Source organism: Myotis myotis, unplaced genomic scaffold (genome assembly GCF_014108235.1).
Source record: "Myotis myotis isolate mMyoMyo1 unplaced genomic scaffold, mMyoMyo1.p scaffold_m19_p_13, whole genome shotgun sequence".
Lineage (NCBI taxonomy): Eukaryota > Metazoa > Chordata > Mammalia > Chiroptera > Vespertilionidae > Myotis > Myotis myotis.
This window is the reverse complement of record NW_023416317.1, coordinates 33,460,229-33,484,717: the sequence shown is the minus strand read 5'-3', so window position 1 is coordinate 33,484,717 and position 24,489 is coordinate 33,460,229. Positions and strand designations below refer to the sequence as shown.

General features: G+C 41.5%; 1 protein-coding gene across 8 annotated transcripts in view; it reads left to right on the top strand.

Moving 5' to 3' along the window:
- Positions 1-24,489, top strand: part of NEK11 (NIMA related kinase 11) — a 167,475-nt gene that overhangs the window by 81,216 nt on the left and 61,770 nt on the right. For all 8 annotated transcript variants that reach the window (XR_004971563.1, XR_004971564.1, XM_036332642.1 and 5 more), the window contains 2 exons: positions 1,321-1,414; positions 9,841-9,955. Coding sequence is in view for 6 of the 8 variants with exons in the window: in XM_036332642.1 (XP_036188535.1) it covers positions 1,321-1,414; positions 9,841-9,955 (209 nt within the window). In the remaining 2 variants the exon portion in view is untranslated. The remainder of the gene's footprint in view (positions 1-1,320; positions 1,415-9,840; positions 9,956-24,489) is intronic.

Here is a 24,489-nt window from a genome sequence, read left to right as displayed (position 1 = left end):
ATCTCTGGTAATTAGAGTATTTACATTAAAACTGTTTTTATACACAAAAGAAAGGCATAGATCTTCTACATGACATTTAATGTTTTCCTTATTTAAAGGCAATGGCTTTTAAGTGAAGTTGGTCCTGATTTTAAGAAAGACTCGCATCGGAATTGTTTTTGATGGTTATATCTTGGATTCGAGAATGGTTATGTGTTTTAGCTAGAAAATGGCTCTGTTGTCAGAAGGGTTATAACGTATCCATTTATAGACAAGAAAATTTGATTACATGGATGTTCAGTGATTTTTCAAAAAACGTAAGTATAAATTAGCACACAAGTAATCACAAGAACTCAAATCAGTCTTCCAGTTTAGTAACAGATCTATTAAATTCAACTCTCCTGTAGTAGAGAAAACAGACAAGATGTGTCTGAGAAAACTTCCCCTCCACAGTGAGTCTCATATTCTTTTCTATAAATTCTTTGAAATGTTGCTCTATGTCCTTTTTTATGTGTTTATTTCATCCTGAAAGCAGTTAACGAGTTATTAGTATGTGGTAGGCACTGTCCTGGGTATCAGGGACACCCCCCCGCCCCCATTTCATTACAGTCAGAGAACACCCAGGGATCAGTACTGTCGGCTGTGTTTTAGGAGTCCTAGAGCAGTGGTCGGCAAACCACAGCTTGCGAGCCACATGCGGCTCTTTGGCCCCTTGAGTGTGGCTCTTCCACAAAATACCACAAGTGGGCACGCACGTACAGTGTGAAGTTGACTTAAAACTTTAAGTAAAGTTTATTAAGTTAATTTTAGGGAACGTTGTGGAGTGAAAGAAGATGTAGTGTCGAGGATTGAGAAAGGTATGTTGAGATGGTTTGGTCATATAGAGAGGATGAACGAAAGGAGATAGACGAAACAAGTATACAAGACGAGTGTGGATGGGAGAGTTGGAAGGGGTCGACCTCAGTGAACGTACCTCAATCAGACTGAGGACGTTTTTAGCAAAGGCCAGCTTAGGAGTACCCTAATTTAGTTAATAATAATGTACCTACCTATATAGTTTAAGTTTAAAAAATTTGGCTCTCAAAAGAAATTTCAATCATCGTACTGTTGATATTTGGCTCTGTTGACTAATGAGTTTGCCGACCACTGTCCTAGAGCATCCCTGTGTGTGCTTTAGAGGGAATCAAGTGGGTGCTGCACTGCACACACATCTGCATGAGAGGAAGACCCATTGGCCTGGCTTTCCATCACCCCACCTTGCCTGTTGAAATAGGGATCACGCTTACCCATAATAGAGATGTGGTTTTGGCAAATTGCAGCTATTTTCCTTTACATTTGCAGAAAGCTTGTGGAAGAAAAATACGAAGAAAATAACAAACGAATGCAGGAATTGAGATCTCGGAACTTTCAGCAGCTAACTGTTGATGTGCTCCATGTAAGTACTCTTATTTTACATGTTACATGAAACCTTTTCTTGCTTCAGATTTTTCAGATTCGTGTGGCCAGTTGGGTAGAAAGAGGGACAGGTAGGAAAAAAAGGATCCATATCAACTGTGCCCAATTCCAGGGAGGATTAACTGGGGTTCATTTTAGAATGTAGGCCAACAACAGTTAATGCCTACACCGATTCAAAGCAGCTGCACTTAGAGATGGAGCAATTGATTCATCCAACAAATATCGAGTGCCTACTGTGTACAAGGTAATCAGGGCTGACTTTACAATTGATGAGTTAAAATTATGACTTTGCAGAACAAATGTGTCTGCATCTAATTTTGAATTTCAGCCATGCTATTGTTGCTTTATCTCCTTAGTCCATTCTTTTGTTTTTTACTTAGTTGTTTGTTGTTATTGTTGATCTTGTTGTTGTTGTTGTTGATCTTCACCTGAGGATATTTTCCCATTATTTTTGGAGAGAGTGGAAGGGAGGGGAGAGACAGAGAGAAACATCAATGTGAGAGAGATACTTAGTTTTTATGCCTTCCCATTTTATTTTGTCTCCCATATATAACCTGCCTTGTGTTAATAATCCCATTCAAACTTTGAAGAATTACATACATAGCCAATAATAAATAGGGTTTCAGATTCACATAAAATGAACCCAAAATTCATATCCTCTGTATCCCAAGACCCTGGATAGCAAATACTATTTTCTTTAATGGTTAAGAATAGGCCTTGGTATCAGCTCTGATACTTAAGGCAGTCTTTCTTCAGGGTCATATTTGCACGTAGACATTGACATCAACCCCTAGCTCTTCTGGTAAAGAAGAGTCATTTTTATTGTCTCAAATTCTGTTTGTTCACTCATTGGCGATCCCTCCATCTGAGGGAGATTTCCTCCTCCAGCAGGAAGAACGAAGCCCCCTGAGGCTGTGGGGATGATCCCTGCCTGGAGTGTGGGGGTGCTCATCCTGCTGTAGCTCAGTCATCGGAGGCTCCACATCAGGGGCGTGCAGGAGCTCCCCGCGGAGCTCACTCTTAGCCAGGCACAGCCTAGGAGCACGTGTTTTCTGCCTCCCTCTGAGAGGTTATTCACCTTTCTCAATTATTCAGTGGTTGTGATTGCTTTAGAGTTCTGAAAACCAAAGTTGGACCAGAGAGGGAGCCCAGCCTTTTCTAACCTTAAGAGTCTCCCTCTGTGGGAAGGAATAAAGAACTTCCTTTTGCAGAGAGTCAGGATGTTGGTGATATGTGTTCAATCCTGCCCCCCATGTTTCTACCCATCTCCCACTTTATTACGTGAAGCCAGCTGTGGGATCTGCTGCAGGCCCCGGACACGGAGAAAGTGCTGGCTGGAAGGGCATGGGGTCAGCAGTAGGTCTTGATGCCACCACTTGATGTCCGTCTGAGTGCCTGAGTGCATTTCTCTAGCTCCCCAGACTCTTTCTAGGCCCTAAAATCATAACTTGTGAAGGGTGTTGTCTACCCTCTGTCTTTCATCTTTCCTCCCAAGTCCAGAACTGCAAATTCCCACAGGTCCTCACAAGGAGTCTGACATAAGAATTCTGTGTTTGTTAATATGTGTGAACTACATGTTCAGTCAGCTGAGAGAAACTGGAACCTTTTATTATGAAATGTTCAGAGACCCCTGCTTCTAAGGGGTTTTACCCCCTAAGATTAGACATTTACAAGTACAGATATGGTAATATTTTTAGAGTACACGGGTATTGAATTATAATCTTGTATATCTGAAAATTATATAATGTTATTAACCAAGTTTATTTCAATTTTAAAAAAATGAAGTAACTTTATTCTTGAAATACAAATGATTGTTAAAAAATACTATGGACAGCTCTACTCCAACAAACTAGACAACCTGGAGGAAATGGACAAATTCCTAGAAAAATACAACATTCCAAAACTCAATCAGGAAGAATCTAAAAATCTCAACAGGCCAATAACTATGGAAGAAATTGAAGCAGTCATCAAAAAGCTTCCAGCAAACAAAAGCCCAGGACCAGACGGCTTCACAGGGGAGTTTTACCAAACATTCAAGGAAGAACTAAAACCTATTCTCCTCAGACTACTACAAAAAATTCAAGAGGAAGGAACACTTCCAAGCTCATTCTATGAAGCCAGCATCACCCTAATACCAAAACCAGGTAAAGACAACACAATGAAAGAGAATTACAGGCCAATATCGCTTATGAACATAGATGCCAAAATCCTCAACAAAATCTTAGCAAATCGGATCCAGCAGTACATCAGAAAGATCATACACCATGACCAAGTAGGATTTATCCCAGGGATGCAAGGATGGTACAATATCCGCAAATCAATAAACGTGATACATCACATAAACAAATTGAAAGAAAAAAACCACATGGTCATATCAATTGATGCAGAAAAAGCATTTGACAAAATTCAACACCCATTTTTGATAAAAGCTCTCAGCAAGGTGGGAGTAGAAGGATCATACCTCAACATAATAAAAGCCATATATGACAGGCCCACAGCCAACATCATACTCAATGGACAAAAACTAACACCATTTCCCCTAAGAACAGGAACAAGACAGGGATGCCCCCTCTCACCACTCCTGTTCAACATAGTACTGGAAGTGTTAGCCATTGCAATCCGGCAAGAAGAAGAAATAAAAGGCATCCAAATTGGAAAAGAGGAAGTAAAACTGTCCTTATTTGCAGATGACATGATATTATACATACAAAACCCTAGAGACTCCATCAAAAAGCTACTGGACTTAATACATGAATTTGGCAATGTAGCAGGATACAAAATTAACCCCAAGAAATCCGAGGCATTTCTATACACCAATAGTGAACTTTCAGAAAGAGAGATTATAAAAACAATCCCGTTTACCATCGCACCAAAAAAATTAAGCTACCTAGGAATAAACTTAACTAAAGAGGTAAAAGACCTCTACTCAGAAAACTACAGGACGTTGAAAAAAGATATAGAGGAAGACATAAACAGATGGAAGAACATACCGTGTTCATGGATTGGTAGAATCAACATCATTAAAATGTCCATACTACCCAAAGCAATCTATAAATTCAACGCACTTCCCATTAAAATACCAACGGCATACTTCAGAGATCTAGAACGAACTCTCCAAAAATTCATCTGGAATAAAAAAAGACCTCGAATAGCTGCAGCAATCCTGAAAAAGACCAAAGTAGGTGGGATCTCAATACCAGATATCAAGATGTATTACAAAGCCACTGTTCTCAAAACTGCCTGGTACTGGCACAAGAATAGGCATATAGATCAATGGAATAGAATAGAGAGCCCAGAAATCGGCCCGAACCAATATGCTCAATTAATATTTGACAAAGGAGGCAAGAACATACAATGGAGCCAAGATAGTCTCTTCAATAAATGGTGCTGGGAAAATTGGACAGATATATGCAAGAAAATGAAACTAGACCACCAACTTACACCATACACAAAAATAAACTCAAAATGGATAAAGGACTTAAATGTACGACAGGAAACTATAAAAATTCTAGAAGAATCCAAAGGCAACAAAATCTCAGACATATGCCGAAGCAATTTCTTCACTGATACAGCTCCTAGGGCACTTGAAACTAAAGAGAAAATGAACAAATGGGACTACATCAAAATAAAAAGCTTCTGCACAGCAAAAGAAACCATCAACAAAACAACGAGAAAACCCACTGTGTGGGAAAACATATTTGCCAATGTCATATCCGATAAGGGCCTAATCTCCAAAATTTATAGGGAACTCATACTACTTAACAAAAGGAAGATAAACAATCCATCAAAAAATGGGCAAAGGACCTAAATAGACACCTTTCAAAAGAGGACATTCAGAAAGCCAAGAGACATATGAAAACATGCTCAAAGTCACTAATCATCCGAGAGATGCAAATCAAAACAACAATGAGGTACCATCTCACACCTGTCAGACTGGCTATCATCAACAAATCAACAAACGACAAGTGCTGGAGAGGATGTGGAGAAAAAGGAACACTTGTGCACTGCTGGTGGGAATGCAGACTGGTGCAGCCACTATGGAAGACAGTATGGAGTTTCCTTAAAAAACTGAAAATGGAACTCCCATTTGACCCTGTGATCCCACTTCTAGGAATATATCCCAAGAAACCAGAAACACCAATCAGAAAGGATATATGCACCCCTATGTTCATAGCAGCACAATTCACCATAGCTAAGATCTGGAAACAGCCTAAGTGCCCATCAGTAGATGAATGGATTAGAAAACTGTGGTACATCTACACGATGGAATACTATGCTGCTCTAAAAAGGAAGGAACTCTTACCATTTGCAACGTCATGGATGGAACTGGAGAGCATTATGCTAAGTGAAATAAGCCAGTCAATGAAGGAAAAATACCACATGATCTCACTCATTCATGGATAATAGAGACCATTATAAACTTTTGAACAATAATAGATACAGAGGCAGAGCTGCCTCAAACAGATTGTCAAACTGCAGCAGGAAGGCCGGGGAGGGTTGCGGGGCAGGAGGTAGGGGGGTAAGAGATCAACTAAAGGACTTGTATGCATGCATAGAAGCATAACCAGTGGACATAAGACATTGGGGGATAGGGGAGGCTAGGGGACTGTCTAGGGCGGGGGGATAAATTGGACACATATGTAATACCCTTTGTAATACTTTAAGCAATAAAAAAAAAAAAAATAAAATAAAATAAAAAAAAATAAAATAAAAAAATGAAGTAACTTTATTCTTGAAGTTACCACATGGCAAACAGAAATGTAATTTTAAGTATGATTTTACAGTTTATTGTCAGATAATTTACTTAACTTTTTTGCTTTTAAAAAAAATATATTTTTTTATTGATTTCAGAGAGGAAGGGAGAGGGAGAGAGATAGAGAAAACTTAATGATGAGAGAGAATCATTGATTGGCTACCTCCTGCACCCCCCCCCCCCCCCACTGAGGATCAAGCATGTAACACCGAACATGTACCCTGAGCGGGAATCAAACCATGACATCCTGGTTCATAGGTGGACGCTCAACCACTGAGCAACACTGGCTAGCCTGCTTTTCTTTATTGATCCTTCAAAATAATCATTTTCGTGTTCTTTTTCACTTCTAATATGATTATTGTCTATGTTAAACAGCTACACTACATTAGGTCTCTTCCCTCCTTTAAACCAGGGTCATTGGTGGATCCTCAGGTAACTTAAGATGAGACTGAGGCCATAATGCAGGCAGAATCTCAGGAGACTTGTTAGCTATATATTATCCCATAGAACAGGGAGCAGAGTCCAGATCTTGGCCCAACTTAGAGAGGATTTCGCAAAGATTTTATGAAATCCCCACTCCACATTGCCTGCTTAGTTCTTCCCGATGCTCTGCCCTTTCCATCTCAAGGGGCAGCAGGAGCAGGAAAGGAAGTGCCTGATGCTGTCTTGAACAAAGATGTTGGTTCATTCTTTGTTCTTCTAAGACTCAGTATCACCAATCTTTGGCCCTGAACTTTCCAGAAACCTGTTTCCTAAGTTTGCATATGATGAGGGCAGGAAATGCTCTAAGCAGATATGTGGCCTTGAAAATAGTACCCTCGTCCGCTGGCATGGCTCAGTGGTTGAGCGTCAACCTGTGAACCAGGAGGTCACAGTTCGATTCCGGGGAGGGCACACCACCTGGGCTGCAGGCTCGATCCCCAGTGTGGGTGTGCAGGAGGCAACTGATCAATGATTCTCTCTTATCATTGATGTTTCTATCTCTCTCTCACCTTCCCTTCCTCTCTGAAATCAATAAAAATATAATTTGGGGGGGAAAATATGACCCTCTTCTGGCTGGTTCAGTTCTGCAGACAGGATTGCTTAGCCCTGCCCACTCCTCACCCCCAGGTCTCTTGTCCTCTTTTGTGCAATTATAGCAGCGGTTCTCAACCTGTGGGTCGCGACCCCTTTGGCGGTCGAATGACCCTTTCACAGGGGTCGCCTAAGACCATCCCGCGTATCAGATATTTACATTACGATTCATAGCAGTAGCAACATTACAGTTATGAAGTAACAACAAAAATAATTTTATGGTTGGGTCACCACATGAGGAACTGTATTTAAAGGGCCAGAAGGTTGAGAACCACTGAATTATAGTCATTTCCCGCTGGCCCATTGCTAGCATCCCACCTCCTCTCTTTCAAATGTCACCTCCTCTCAGGAAAACCTTTGACCTCTCAGATCCACAGTCACCTGGCTCTCCTCCAAACTCTTGTGGCTTAGAGCGGTGCTTCTCAAACTTCAAAATCACCGGTCGGTCTTGTTGAAATGTGGGTTCTGGCTGGGTTGGTCTGGGGTGGGGCCTGGGTGGCTGCGTTCCTAGCACGCTTCCTAGTGATTCTGATGCTGCTGGCCCAGGACCTCAGTGGACAGGCAGGGGGCTCTTGACAGCAGCAGGTCACCTTCAGATGAGGGAAGACCTGGAAAAGCCACCTACAAATGGACCTTGCAATTTCTCTAGGAAAAAAGGCACTAAATGGGAACAGCAGAAAAGCAAGAGCAACCGAGGGAAAGCTTTCTTGTTCGCCTCCGAGGAGGATGCAGGTTGGAGGCCTGGCGAAGGGGCAAGTTTCATCATATTCACAGGCCCAAGAGCAAGGCAGGTTTAATGACACTCAGAGAACAAAGGAGGGAGAAAACCGGAAGCCAAACACTTTGCTGAGGGATTGAAGGGTTTTAAACACTCAAGGAAAGGCATCGCTGAGCTGAAAAACATAAAACAAACTATAAAAAAGAAATTGAATTAATCAGGTGCAAGACAGTAAAGAAAAACGTGATAAAGGAGAAAAGGAAAAGGAAAACGTTCCTGTCATTGCCCATACTCATATTTATGATTTAATTTCTTCCTAATCTCATTGGCGCTTCTTCTTCCTTCTCTCTTGCCGGCTGAAGCAAACCACTTTATATTTCAAAAGCAGTTGTAGGAGATAGAATCAGAGTTACGGGAGGGGATGGGCTGGCTGTGTCACCTCTTAAACATGTTATAAAAGCAATGTGAGGGGCGTTTAGGACAGTGGCTTGTTGCGTTGTGCAGACCTTAGCTGACAGGGCCTTTTGTTTTGGCAGTCAGAATGTGGAATCAGGTCGGGCACTGTTTCTTTAAGGATGGGAGCTTAAAAGCAACCAGATACCATCATACACACAACAAGCCCAGTCTTCGTTTTCTCCTGTGGCATGTACGGTTGGGGAGGTATCAGAATTGGGTTTCTGTGAAAAGTGCACAGCAGAGCAGGTCTCCATACGTGAAATAGTTATTCAGGCCAAAGATCAGATCAAGTCCTCTTTCTAAGAGAAACAGCTACAACAATCCTACCTCTTCTCCTCAAAGAGAACCTCCGCAAATCAAAGTCAGTCGAGAGTCCAAATGCTTATTTTCCAATCACTTCTGAAGTCCACATAGAATTCATTTCATGCAGCCCCTGCCCTTTGTTCTTAAAGTTCTCTGTGTGCTATCCCTGATGCTTTGAAATTGAGATCAATTTCACCTCATGCAACAATTATTATGCAGTACAAGCAACGGACGCCTTAAAGATATTTTCTGACTGTATTTTCACAAACGCTGCCCCACAGTGTGTCATGGCTTTTATTTATTCATTTAAAACCGAGTTAGAACTTTTCTTTCTATTTTTAATAAGAAAACACTTGTGGAGTAGCTCTCCACGGAGGCCAGCCATCAAGGAAAACAGGTCACGTCAGCATCAGCTCTAGGCTGTAAACACATACACACAGACGCACATACATACAACTACAACACACACACAGACGCACATACATACAACTACAACACACACACAGACGCACATACATTGTAATAAAGCGAAATGACGTTGAAACACCTATTGATGTATTTGAGAAATTTAAGTTTTTTGAAGTATGAATTCTTTCATGTGGCCTCTTAGATCTCATTCTTTTAGCAAATCGGAATTGATAGACTCAGAACTCTTAAAGCTGGACAGGAGTTCGCAAGCATCCAAATCAATCCCTCACGTTCTGAGATGAGGAAACTGAGCGGGGCTGGACTAGAGTGAGGCGAGGGTGATACCACGGGTGCACATTTGAAGGAGGTACTGTTCTCAGCTACCAGGCATTCCCGACTGAACCTGAAAGTCAGTGTCTCCTTCAGTTCTGCACCCTGGGCTTTCCACTTGCCTTGTCCCGGTCACGGCCCTGAAACTGAGGCCTCGGGAGGTTTAAATGTTTGCCCAGTTTATTGAAGGCAGTTTCTCTAACCCACACTGCCTCCTTGAAATTTGAAAATGTCAACATGTTTAAGGGAGAGGACTAGGTAGGCTTCTGTTTTCAAATAGTCTTCTAAATGAGAATATCGTTTCATTTGTGGTAGCGCTATTTACTTGTATGTTTCTCACAAACGGTTAATTGCCTCCCACAAGGAATCTGATGGCCCGACTTCAGAGAACCTGCCTGGGAATCGGCCCATCCCTTGCCCAGACCTCGGTGCGCTTGAGCCAAGTGTAGAAGACGCCATAGCTGACCTTGGAGATCATGGTAGGAGTTTGCATCAGTATTCAGAAGGGTGCTTTCAGCTGACACATGGGTTGATGTAGCTGGGCCTGCAGTAGGCCTGGCTGGCCGCAGAGAGCAGCCCTGGGATGTGTGTGACCTCCTTCCATCAGTTTTGTCAGAGGTGGGCTGTGACCAGGATGGAAAGCAGAGAAGCCAAGGTTAGTCTCTGCTCTCCTATTTTCTCCGTAGTAGTGAAACTCGCATCAGGTGAGGGACCTCTTCTCATGGGTTAACCATGTGGCATTCACCGACTTTGAAACAGTGTAGGACTGTAAGTGCTCTGAAACACCGTTTCTCTCTTCTGTAAATGGTTTTTCTGGCCCTCATAAATTTAACATGAAGAAATGAAGTCAGGCTTTGGAAAATCAACTATTTAGATGTGCAATCGTTGCCAGAAAAAATGTCCTCAGAGCTGTCACCCAATAGGGGAGAAACATCATAGTCTAATGGTTGAAAACCAGAGTTTGGGAGTAAAAAGCCTGGCTATCAGGGAAGCCTCTAGCAATTTAATCTCTTCTTATCCATGAAACAACAGTAATACCTCCTTTAAGGTTGTTGTGAAAAACAAATGAGACCGGCCATAGGATGCGCTCTTAGCTCAGTGCCCAGCACAGTGAGAGCCAAAGAAAGTGCAGCACCTTATGACTCTGAAGAGGAGGGGTATGACAGGAGGATCTTCTCACTCTTGTACCACTCTCCCCAGTGCCTAGGACAAAGTGCCAGGGCATTGTAGACACTCAATAAATATTTCTTGAATAAATGAATGAGTGGATAAATGAATGAATGAAGGATCTATTAGTCTGGACTTCTGATAAGCAGATGCCAAGTTGTACTAAACGTACAAAAATCTTAGGGGAAATGCTTGCATAAAAGGAAATAAGAAAGGAGGGGGAAAAGGTTAAGAACCATCAGACCATGGTTCAAGTGTTATTCTAAGTGCAAAGAGAGGAGTTTGGTGGTGTGAACTAGTCTGCTTAGGCAGACAAGGGCAGCCAAGGCATCGGGAAGTCAGCCTTAAGCAAAGCCAGCCAGCAAAGGCCTGATTCTGTAACTGCTGCACTCTGGCAGTAGCCTGTGGGGAGGCGCAGTAGCCACTGGGAGAACGCAGGGATAAATTTCAGAGCACAGCAGCTGAGCCCTTGGCCAGTTATGCTCCTTGTTGTTGGAGTTCTGTGAGGTGCATTCTCCCATGAGAAGGGCTACATAATGGGATAACCGCTCTCTCTGGCAGTAATTGAGTTCTCTTCTCAAAGTGAGAATGAAGGTGGTGAAAGTTGGCTTGGTTGGTCATCTCAGCCCAAGTTCAAATTTGATGTCTCCCTGACTGAACTGTTAGAGCTGGTGTTGCTGGTTTCAGCTGTAAGGAGACTAACACCTGTTGCCCTTTAGGTTGGCATTTGCCAACTTTTAAAATGGTGTTGTGGCAGCCCTCTGGTAGCAGATGTCATTGACAAATATGTACATCAGATGGATTTGTATCTCAGACTCCTTTCAGTCGTTTCTTTCCTATAACTTGTTATTTTCCACAAATAGAATTTGGAAGCATAGAAATATCCCATGGGCCTTTCTTTCAAAGAATATAAAACTGAGAGTTAGGCCATTGGGTAGCACCTGATCTGGATGGCGTGTTGCTCGGTGGCCAGTGCTATCTGTGAAGAAGAAGCCTCTGGACAGGATGTTGAGTGGGTGGGTAGTCTAGGACCCAGAAGTCTGGGCCTAGCCTCTGGCTGTGAGGACGAAAAGTACTTATTACTCTTTTTATAGTTGAGAAGCCAAAGACATTAATTTGCTCCAGGATTCTAAAGCTCCTGCTTACTGGTGCAGCACCCCTTCCATTGCCATCGGAGTGTATGAATTTGGAGGTGGTAGGTAAGAGCAGTCGATTTGCAAGAATCACAAACATGCCAGATGCATTAGACTTTCAAAAGGCAGAGACTCTTTGTGTGCCTCTATGTCTTTACTGTAAGCTCTAGTAGCCAGATTACTCCTCAGCTAGCCCTGCCACAGGTTCCGGTGGCCACCGGAAGACCCATGCTGGTGTCCTTCTTACCTCTCCTTTTGGGGTGTCAGTATGGTAGACCATGTATTGATATACTAGCCAAGCTGGAAATGATCCCGTCTACGCCTTTGACCATCATATAGCATGTCCATAATAAGAAGCTGTAAGATCCCAAATCACATAGTATTTTTAGTTGGGCCAGTTTCCTTGTAAAATATTTTAAATAATTCCTTTATTTATTCCTCTCTGTAAATTTGTATTCTCTAAATTCTATTCTCTCTTAAAGATTAAATTAAAAAGAGAGACTGAGAACTATGAAAATGGAACCTTCAGGCCGATCACTGATGAGAGGAATGGAGGGCAACTACAGGAGGATGAGCGCGCACATAGCTTAATCCTGAGATTCTGAGGCATGAGATTCCGGCACATGGTGATGAACCATGAAGTGGTCATTTCCCTGATTCTCTTTGGCTTTTAGAAGATTTCCTCCAAACTTTCAGCACCCAGAGGAAGGTTTCTTTTGTTTGTTTGTTTATTTTTTATCTAGTGTGTACATGTAAAATAAAATTACACAGCCACTTCTTAAGTTCCTGCACCAAATGTTTAATCAGTGTTTGATGTTGAATGGAAAAATTCCCTCTGAGATGTAAGGATTTAGTTGCAGGGAAAGAAGACAGGGTAAGACAAAATTTACGTTCGATAGGCATTTACTTGACTATAGCTGATTTAATCCAACCAGAATCATGGAAAACTATTATAATTAAAAGGAAAGCACAAATAGAACATTAAAGAAATTACCCCTTTAAATATTAGTATTTAAGTCCTCATATGTAATGCTGATGATTTCTTGCACATTATTAATTTTTGCTGGGCACTTCATTGCACTTTAGCCTTATCTCAGAAGCTCACAGCTGAGTTTCAGAGTAGCATTTTTTTTTAAAGCTGGGATAATCTGAGACTCCCACTCAGAGTAGGGCTCTCAACCTGATTGTGCAAATGAGGAGGCTTCATTGGCAAAGGCCTTGCTGCCTCCTGACAGCCTGACCAGCTGTCGCCTCTTTATTTTCCTTTCACCCACTCCTTGAGCATAAAACCGCCTTCCCTGCCCTGACCAGTGTGGTGCAGTTGGAGTGTTGGCCTGTACAACAAGGAATAATAGGTTCAATTCCCAGTCAGAGCACATACCTACGTTGCAGGTTCAATCCCTAGTTGGGGTGAGTATGGGAGGCATGTTTCTCTCTCTTACATTGATCTCTCTCTCTCTCTCTCTCTCTCTCTCTCTCTTTCTCATTGAGGTTTCTCTTTCTCCCTCCCCTCTATCTCTCTCTCTGTCTCCCTCTCTCTAAAATCAATAATTATTTTTTAAAAAGCCCCTTCTCTGTGCTAGGAGAAAACTCTGGCCCAAGAAGGTCATACTTTGCTTGCCCAAAGGAAGTCCACCTGCCCCTTCCAACTGTGGGCTGCTCTATGACTTGGAGTATCATCTCTTCCTTTTACTTGTCCAAATGGAAATAAGGTGATTTAAACTCTGTTGGACAATAATATATTTTTGTTGTTTTAATTTAGAAAAGAAAACATCTATGGATTGCAATTCCACTTGTATATAGTTTCCTTGGAGAAGTGAAAGCATGTCTACAAGCTCTGACACAAATGTTCTTAGCAGTTTTATTCATAGTACCAAAAATTAGAAGCAAGTTAAGAGTCAATCAACAGGCAAATGGATAAACAAATGTATAGTTTATCCATGCAATGGAATACTACTTACCAATGAAAAATGAAAAAATTGTCAGTAAATACAACAATATGTGTGAATATCAAAACCATCTCCTGCATGACAGGGAGCAATGCCATGAGGTCTCCAATGAATATTCAGAGCACAAAAGGACAGAGAGTGCTAGCCCAGACTCCAAGCCCAGCCCAGATAGAGGAGCTGCAGATCTGCCTGGCTCATTAGCCCCCAGGACAGAAGACCAAATGCCACTTCTCTAGCCTTGATGCCCCACCTCTTCCAGAGCGTTAGATCACTTAAAGGCTTGATTTATAAACATAAATTGATGTGGTTTTATTCCCTATTTATCACATATTCCACTGAGTTATATTTGTGTCTTCACCTGACTCTCATATTTACTTCTGCAGTTACTCCCTAATTTTCTGAGCTCTAGAGGATAATTAGAATAAATATAATATTGAATGAAGATGTGCTGACTCTCCACCCTGGGGCATATTTAATAATTTAGAGTGTTCTTTCCGCATGACAAGCTGGGTAGGTGCCTCTAGCTGAAATTTAAAAGACTATATCTAATATGAAAAATTAAAGTAGATGCAGAATAACACCTGCCCAACCAGCCACTTCACTCTTGTGCCCTATCATGCATAATAGGGATAAGAGGGAATCAGCCGCCAGCACATTGGTTGTCTGCACCCCTGGGCCTCTCAAAATAAGTTTCTCACCTGTGAGAGCTGGGTGTGATCCCATGGTCCATCCCTTAGCCAACTATACAGTAATTATACAGTAATTACTAAACTCAGGGTCTTGCTGGCCGGGCAGAGAGCTTCCTTAAAGTGGTCTGGCTTGGACTATTGTGTTTCAGGTTTGGAATTAATCAATTAAGCAGAAAATTAAATGAGCATCAATCATAGCTTTAAAGTAAGAGAGAATACAAACTATAACAGACTAAAACTTCATATAATGCATGCTTCAGACAGCGTTTTGGACATGCCGTGGTCCGGTTTTCCTTTAGTCGATGAAATTGTTTTCCATGCAGGGAAGTTTAACAGCCATACGCAGGGCACGTGTACCCATCCCCTGGAGACCAAAATAATGTAGCAATATTGGACAGTGTCAGCTTCCCAGCAGATAACCACCTCTGATCCATATGCTAATTTGTAACAGGAGTGATTGAAATATTTTGCTTTGGTGTTTAGAGCAGACTTTAATTTAGGTATTTGTGACCTATTTAAATTTGTCCTCTCTGATCTTCTTAAAGGGGCTTTATGTTTTGTTTGGTGGCAGTGAGGGCCACATCAGTCTCAGCATCTTGTCAATCTCTTTCGTTTTTTGAAAGCACATCTCTAGGAAAATAAAAAATCCAGCAAGAAACACTAGTATCTAATACCTTTTGTCATGCATGACTAATAGCATTTTCCAATTTCTCTTTTTCTCTTGCTTCTAAAAAATATTCAAAATAGAAAAATAGGAAACTTACCAAACGATCCAAAATGATTGTCATGTTTCATAGTAGTGTGTCTGTGTGTGAGCAGTAGAATGAATTGGACTTGTTCTGAAAAAAAAAAAAAATCATTATTTTCTGTGTCTGTCTGCGGAAGTATTTTTGCGAAGGTGCCAGCATCTGTAGCTCACCAGTTAGGCTCGCCTATGAGGTTGCAGGACTGGTTCTTCATAAGTTCATCTTACATGGGCGTCCACGTGTAAGGATACAGTTTATGGACGTGCAGTGTAACTCTACACACCCCGCTTCACAGCTAACCGTGATCCCCCTTTCTGGGTAACTCCTTGATTTGTTTGGGTTTTCTCTCTCTGGCTTAAAATTATTAAGGGGAATTTCCTCTGCTATTAAAGGTTATCTGGCAAAGTGCGTATCTGTGGATGAGTTTCAGACGCCTGCAATCGCTCACTGCGCCAGAGCCTTTTGGGTAGCAGAGATGAAAGTGACTTTACCATTGTTATATCTCAGGTTAATTTTTCTTTTGAATCTAAGAACAATGAACAAACCCAACTCCTCTCCCCAGCTTAACTCTACGGGGCCTGTTTTCTGGCTCCAGATAACACAGAATTAAATTAACTGCCCCTCTCCCCGCCTCCCTCTATCTGCATCCCCCACAACCCCATTTAAAATATAATCATTTGACAATTTTTATAAGCGGTTGCTTATGAACAAATAGTCTGCAGTTCTATATTTAGCCTTCTTTTATTTGTGAAATTACACATTTTGCACAAGACTAATCTTTTGAATTCATGGCACCCTGGATGAAAGATTCAGTGGTGTATTCAAGAGGACTAGAAAGTGACTGCAGGTTAAGAAAACGCAGGTTTTGAAAATGTTTTTGAATGTTTCCCTGGCCCCGTTAGCGCCGTGTCTTTGGTGAGGAGAATGGGTCACTTGCTGACTGTGCTAACAGGTTCCCAGGCCATGTTCTCACCTGTTTCCAGAACTCCTCCATTCTTGAGGACATTCCTTCCGTACCTCACCTCTTGCTTTTTACTCTCAGTCAGCCACACTCCTACATTCATTGATCTCTCAGCTCAAAGTTCAACCCAGTAGCTACTATCGTAAAAGCATGTCTCCTGTTATATTGACAGTGTTCATTGATTCAGATTGGCTGGGTACCCTGAGCTCCACTCACAGTGTAGATGGGCATCACAGCACAGCAGCTGAGAGCAACCAGCCAGTCCCTGTTATTCCAGGCAGGTCTGGGGACCACATCACTGACATCTGAGGACTTGTTAGAAATGCAGAATCCCAGACCCCACTCTAGACTTACTGGATCAGAAGATGAATTTTTAACAAAATCTCAGGGGTTCATAAGTACATTAAAGTTTGAAAAGCACTCAACTAGACTCTAAGTTCAATGGCGGAATGGCCCAGGTGGATACTAGAATGTGAAAAATAAAGGAGGGATTTCAGAGGCATGGGAATAGAAAGCCTCCATGTAGGCTTTTTGAGCTCCCTACCTATTGCCTCTTTCTTTGTAGATACCCTTACATTTAAATAATGGCTTATGGAAGCCACCAACAGCGCAAAAATATGGTTTCTTCTTCTGGAATAACTGTAGAATAATATTTAGTTTAATAGAGCTGCTCACATCACCATAAAGTAATTCTCCCAGATGCCTTCATGTATTTGCTAAATATACACATTAATGGGAGTGAAGGGTTTTATAAAGTACAGTCTGAGTTACAGGTACACACCTGTCCTTCTTTCATTGGTAAATGACTGTTTTCTAATGGGGTTGGTAGGGCCTCTCTGTGAAAATACTTATTTACTGATGGTGTGGCAGCTGGGTCCTGTGTGAAGCAGGCACTAAGACAGACTTACAAGTACACAGATGTGTTGAGCGTAATTTCTGTTGCAAGAGTAAAGGGCGTGGGATCAGGAGTAGGTAGAGAGAGTCTTCAGGCTGTGAGGCAGGCCTGACCCCTATGAAAGGTGAGCAGGAAGAAGGAGTATGAAGAGCCTCAGACTTCACTGGAGTCCTGAGACAGCCCAGTGGGACATCGGGGATCAAACATTTCCCACAGAGGAGCCCCACATTGGGCAGCAGTGCTGTGCCCTCCTGTCCCTGCCAGCTCAATGCGCCACGGATCCTCAGAGGCCTCCGGAGCTGTCCGCTCACTGCAGCCCTTGCAGCTGATCTGCAGGTCTTGGAAGGAGCCCTGAAAGGCAGCTCTCCATAGAAGCCACAGTCGTTCATTTGAGTCATTCCATATGCGTAGGTGTAAAGTAGTATTCGGATAAACCCTCTATGATCCAATACTTCTCTCTAACTTCGAGTAACCACACCTCGAATATGTTCACATTTTAAAAATAAAGAATATCCATATTTCACAAAAACACACTAGACTGCTGTGTACTTCAAACACAGCAGGCTGCTTCAGGTTTGGAGTCAGACTTTATCTTTTTCCCTCTTCTGTCATTGACCAGCTGTGTGAACTTGGGCAAAAAACAAGCCTCAGTTTTCTCACCTGTGTGATGGGAATGATACCTAATTTTCCAGGTTAAGTGAGGAATAAATTAGATAGTATTCAAAGAGCTTAGCTAAGTACATGAAACATAAAAAGTGCACAACAGTTTCTCACTAAAAAATTACAGTGTCAAAGAAACTTGCAATATTTTCTCAAGTTCCACATAAAGTCTTTGAATTGGTTCTGAATCAATTTTTAACCATCCGGGAGACCTTCTAATTATAGCTTATAAACACCTTCACTATATGAATTAAGTATGATTTGGAATACAATACTTTTACTTGCTACAGTTTTTGCACTTACGAGAAATATGAAATCACTCAGGTTGGTTAATTCTGTCAAATTATGGTCTTAATTATATCCATCTGGACCAGTTATTTTAGCACCAAGATAAATTAACTTCTTTGTCAAGACTCTAGACAGCTCCTATAACTAAAGTTTATTCCCTGCAAGCATATGTGTTCACTACTTGGTGGGTCAGGGATGCTGTTGTTAAACCCAGAAGTAGGACCCAAGACAAAGTTCTTTAAAAGATGCTCTTTTACCAGCCGTCTCGAGCCAATGAACTGGCAGCTAAAATTTACGGCTATTTTCTCCAAATACATTATAAATGTAAATATATTTTGTGCTAAGAAGCATAATAGGGCAAGAATATACATTAGTTTTTCCACTGTCTCATTTGGGATTGAGGCCAAATTCAGTAGATTAAAATATAGAGCTTAACGGGCATAACTCTGACTTTTGCAATAGAAATATGCAAGTAACACATGCAGTTATTTTAATGGAACTCCGCTCTGGTTTTGTAATAAAGCAGGGAGTTCGTCTGATACATAGGGATTTGTTCTGCACTCTACCTTAGAGTCTGTTTATGAAAATGACTTCCTGGTTTTAGACAAGTTGCTCTGAATTTTTCCTATTATTTTCTCCTTTAGTAAGACTATAAAGGAATTTCAGCAGGCTGCTTTTCCATAGCATAGTTTTCTAAGATAGTCTGTGTTCACTTCAAGTGAATGTATGATTTTATCTCGCTTAGGGAGCTGCCCATGGAATTAGAATATTCCACATATGATTATAGGTACATAGTTAAATCATTTGATTCTTACCACAAATCTGGTGCGATAGGCAGGCCGTATTTTGAAAATTGTAAAAGATTCACAAATTGAAAAATTAATTGGAGCAGATTCTAGATTACCCTAATCATAATGCAATCCTCACTCCTCCTTTTAAGCGGGAGAGAAAAGTGGGAGTTGTGTTAGAGGGCCAGTGTTGCTTGGATCTTGGGTCTAGAGCAGGTTATACCTGTGGTGCGGTGTCATTTGTCTTATCTAGATGGTGGGGGGTCTGGACTGGCTGCTCTGATGGAGGGCAGGTGGGATGGGACCCTCTACTTTGAGGGGCCGAGGGTCAGGCTTTCCCAAGCTCAGGAATGAGCAGGTCTTGATCACCTGAGTCAGGCTACATCGAACACCAGAGGCTGCGGGGCCACCTGGCTGCTCAGGGTGACTTTGCTTGTACGTGTTCTGAGTCTGTGCTTTCAGATTGGGCTTCTTACACTTAGCATGAATGGAGCACATATCAGTTCTTCATTTCTTTTTATGGCTGAATAATATTACATTGCACGGACAGACTGCGATTTGTTTATCCATTCATCTTTTGATGGACATTTCGGTTGCTTCCACATGTTGGCTATTATGAATAATGCTGCTATGAACATTTATGTTTCTCATACTTAAAATTTTTTTAAATATATTGATTTCAGAGAGGCAGGGAGAGAGAGAGAGAGAAAGAGAAATATCAGTGATGAGAGAGAATCATTGATTGGCTGCCTCCTACATGACCCACAATGGGGATGGAGCCCACAAGCCCAGGCATGTGCCCTGTTCAAAAATCGAACCGTGACCTCCTGGTTCATAGGTCGATGCTCAACCACTGAGCTAGCGTTAAGTATTCCTGGATATCATGAATAATTTCTCCACTCGTACTGCCCCGTTAAACAATTTTTAATAAACTGGAAGAAAGGATAATGAAGCAGCAGGAGCACCTTTAGTGACTAGGTGCTCTACAATACAAACCCTACTCTGCTTGAATTTTATGGGTGTGAAATCATTAATAGGCAGAAGTAATGTTGCTTGTGTTATTGTAATGGTCATAAAAATCTGAAGTCTTACTGTGATGATGCACTTGTATGCTTTAATCGACATCATTTTATGTGCTAAGTAGGTGGCTGCAAGGTCTTGAAATTGTTTGAGGGGCCTCCTGCGGGGATAATTGTGTGGTGAAGTGTATTCATTTACTTATATATTTACCGCCAAAGAGTTTGGGAGTTTCTAAATCAATCACCCACAGGCCTGGCTCTGGCGCTCGCCACGCACAGCAGTTTTTCATCACTGAGGAATCTCGAATAAGATGCAAATTGTCTAATAAATTATTTTGTGTTACTCTTCAACTTTTGAGAAAAATAGTCCTTGGAGAGCTGTAGTATCAGAAAATGCAATCAACTCTTTAGAACAGGTTGAGTTTCAGCTTTTATCACCAGGGACATAAAACCTGCAGACACGGGCTGTATGGTGCCATGGGATTTCAGAGCATATCTTTAGATAGATTGTTCTTTGTCAACATTGATAAAGTACATGTATAGTGATCTCTGCTTCAGTTTCTCTAGCTTCATTCTTCAATGAATATATTCCCATTTTGTTTAATTTTCTATTGGGAAGATATAAAATTATTTTAGTTGAATGGCCTGTGAAAACTTAGGTGCATTTGATATAAGCATGTAATGTGCTGATGGAATGAACACAGTTCTCATGTTCTAGGTGAACACACAGCAGCAGCATTGATGGGCCCAGATTTATATTTCCATACTAGAGGTCCAGTGCATGAAATTTGTGTGCAGGTATGGTCCCTAGGCCTGGCCTGCGATCAGGGCCATCTTCCCTGGCTGCCGGCAGCCGGCCCTGCCCCCCACTGTCACCCACCCCTGGTTCCCCGTTCACTATCGGCCGATGGGAGCCTGCTGACGGAGGGAAGGGACCAAGAGGTGTTCAGTGCGCCTCATAGTGACTGGCTGAGTGGTCGTTCTGCTGTTAGGGTCAATTTGCATATTACCCTTTTATTATATAGGATATGCATCTCTTCCTTTATCAAGATTTATTAGATTCTAGGGGCTTTTCAGTAGGATCCTATTGAGTCAGATCCTACATCAGAAATGCAGAACATTGTCTCACTTTAACACTGATAATTTTTCCCCTCCCAATTTTTAAAAATAATTATTTTCATTTTATTGGGTGAAGCAGCACAATACTTACACTATTTGTATTGTTACATTTTTATAAATATATCTTTTCTAGTTAAATATATTTATAATAATTATCATTTTAACTGTGAAGTTTGTTTTATATTTTAAATTGAGCTTTACAATTGATTAAATAGGAGAAACCACAACCTCTTTTATTTCTCTAAGAAACTTTCATCCTATCCAGGATCATGCAGTTGAATGTGTCTTCTCAACTTTGCTTTTTATATGATAAACATAAGTAAGTCTTCATAATACAGTGAGAAATCAAGAGCTGCAGAGTGAGGAGATAGGAGGTTGAGCCCATGCTTTGCACACGGGCTGTGTGACATCAGACATGTCCTAACTTTTCCAAGTCTCAACAATGCCATCTCTGAGGTGGATTCTGAGGATCCATTACCAGGAACCCGCCACTTGCCCAAATCTAAGCAAACATCACCTCACCTGAGTGCTACACTTGCCTCCAACTAGTCTCTGGCCTCCAACTAGTTCAATCGATACATGGCTGCCAAAACAACCTTTAAACATGCACATATGTGTTTAGGATACAAAATAGAAATCTTTCTATTGGCCTACAAATATAAATACACATTAAACTTATAGGAAATATAAATATACATAAGTCTTAATGTAATGTCAATAGGTTCTGTGACTTTTAAGTGAAATAATGTGTAACAAAACCAATTTTACCATAGGTTAATTGATATAAACATGAGTTAAGTTGCTATGGTATCTCATTAATGTTATAATGAGATGATGCTGAGCAAAATGTTATTCGAGGACCTGCTGTTTGTGAAATTTACATATTCATGAAATTTTTATCCACCTTGTTGATCTGTAAGCTTGAGTGTAGGGGTGCTGTTGGTATTGATCATTTTAATACCCAGTAACCAGCACAGTTAGCGATTTATAAAAGGTACTTAAAAAAATATTTGCTTAATGATTGAATGGAAACACGTTTCATATAGATTTGGTGACTATTATATGAGGTAATATATTGAAGGCCCTTCGTAAGTTGAAATGACTATGATTATTTATGATAAATAATAAATAGAGTAGAAAAATTATTAGTTTTCACAGAAATATCTAGGTTTTATGTGATATAAAATTCTTTAATGTTTTCTTCAAATACCCTATCAGCAGTCATTAAAACTTTACAGAGATGTACAATGATCACTATATAGATCAATAGAGCAAAATGTAAAGAATCCAGAAATTTGCCTAAACACTAACTTGCCTAAATACTATGTATGTGAATTTAATACATGAAAATGGTGTTGTTTTATTTCATGAAGAAAAGGTATTTAAATGACTCGTCTGGAAAAAATTCCCTATCTGTTTGAAAAAATTTAAGATTTTTACCTTATACTACATATAAAAATAAATTCCAGTGGATTAAAATTTTAAATGTATAAAACATTAAACAAACCAAAGAAGAAAATAATGGAGGCTATTTTCATAATCTTGGAGTGAGCCATTCTGTATAATTATGAAATAAACCCAGAAGGTAAGAGAAAGAGCTGGCATATAAAAACGAGGTAGATGCTGCAAAAATTTCTTAATGTGACCTTTTGCACATCCTATTGTATTTGTACGTATGTGACCGAATGGAGTGACTGCCTTCAGATCATGGCCAAATGGAATTGTGTAGTCAGCATGAGTTAACACAAATGGGCACTGGATTTAGAATCAGAAGACATGGCTTGGGGGTCTGCCACTTTCAAGGTAAGTTTGAGAGGTCAAATAGCTCTAAACTTTATGTTCCTTGTCTGCGACACAGGGGATAACGCCCCCATCTCGCACCGCGTTGTGAGAGAGGGAGGCGTAAGTGAGAAAATATATTTGAAAGTACTTTGTGCATCGAGAAAGGTCATACAAAGGTGGGTGAGTGCTGTTATTACTTAGTGCTTCGGGGACAGATCAATGGAAGCTTTCCTAGAATTGATAGGCCATGAAGGAGTTCCTTTTAAGCATGGGTTTACCTTGCTCTGTAAGTAAGACCAGATCACATGCAATAGGAAACCCTTTCTCCAAGCCAGTAAAAAGGGCAGGTCACCAGCAAAGTCCAGCATTGCAATGGAAACTTTTCCTGAGTCGGAACAAGAAAGTTTGCCTAAAGTGATGTGTAGGATGGGCACTTCCTTTAATTAAAAAAAAAAATGCAAAGGAGTGCCATGCCCTCACTATGAGTGCGGGAGATTTCCGCATGTGCTCGTGGTCACTGGCCAGTCCTGCTGTATTAGCTGTGCCCGTTCACACTGTGAGCTAAGAATGTCTCCGCGCCAGCAAGCACCTCCAGCTGTTCGGTTAACAGAGGGCACTGCCAACGGGAAGCCAGTGTTTTCCAGGAGAGTGGAGGAGGAAACGAGAAATTATAGCGCTAGGTTTTCATCAGAGAGGAAACCCATATGGCTCTCAAGGTGTTCTCTCTGCCAATAAATGGCTAAATGTGTTGTGACGCATGCGTGCCTCTGCTAATGAGGAAATGCAGCCCAAAACAAACAAGACAGAGGCAGGGGCTTCATGTGAGAGCAGTTTCAATTCTTCAGCTTTGCTCTAGGCTGTTGTCATCTCACTTCTTGTCAAATACTTGGTGGCCGGGAACAGAGAGCAGTGGTCCTCTGGTCTCCTGATGCCCAAACGAAGTGTGGTTTGCGGACCAACAGCGTTTCCATCGCCCCAAGCACAGGGATGTAGACACTCGGGCCCCACTCCAGATGATTCATCAAGTTCTCCAGGGGATTCATATGCACACGGGCCTAGTCCATGGCTCTGCGTCACACGTGTGCAGGCCTCAGAGCAGGAAAGCAACCTGCAATCGGCCTTGAGGATGTAAGTTACTAGGATCCCCATTTCACAGCTGAGACACCTGAAGCCCAGGGAACTCCTGCCAGCCGCCTACAATCACAGAAGTCGATGTCTTGTGCCAGCAAACACAGAGCATCCAGCTCTTGCTCCAGCTCCTTCAGGCCTGTGTGCAGCCTCCCTGTATTTTCCTCGAGAGAATCAGTTTCCTGACTGGGATTGGTTTCTCTGACCTGGTGGAGAAAAGACAAACTTGACCTACCCTCTTTGGCTTTTGCTCTCCAAGCCAAAAGAGAAAGGTCAGAGAAATGTTACAGCTTTGCCTAAGGGAGAATTATCTTGACACATAGGATAAAAGCACCAACTCCAGAGCTTGAGGGGAACCTGTTTCTAAATGGTTCACAGACTTGGTTCTAGGGCAGCCGTGGGCAAACTACGGCCCGCGGGCTGGATCCAGCCCGTTTGAAATGAATAAAACTAAAAAAAAAAAAAAAAAAAAAAAAAGACCGCACCCTTTTATGTAATGATGTTTACTTTGAATTTATATTAGTTCACACAAACACTCCATCCATGCTTTTGTTCCGGCCCTCCGGTCCAGTTTAAGAACCCATTGTGGCCCTTGAGTCAAAAAGTTTGCCCACCCCTGTTCTAGGGTGTGTGTTTGGGAGGTTGGGGAGACTTTGGTGTACTTGGCCAAGCAGAGAGATGTAACTTGA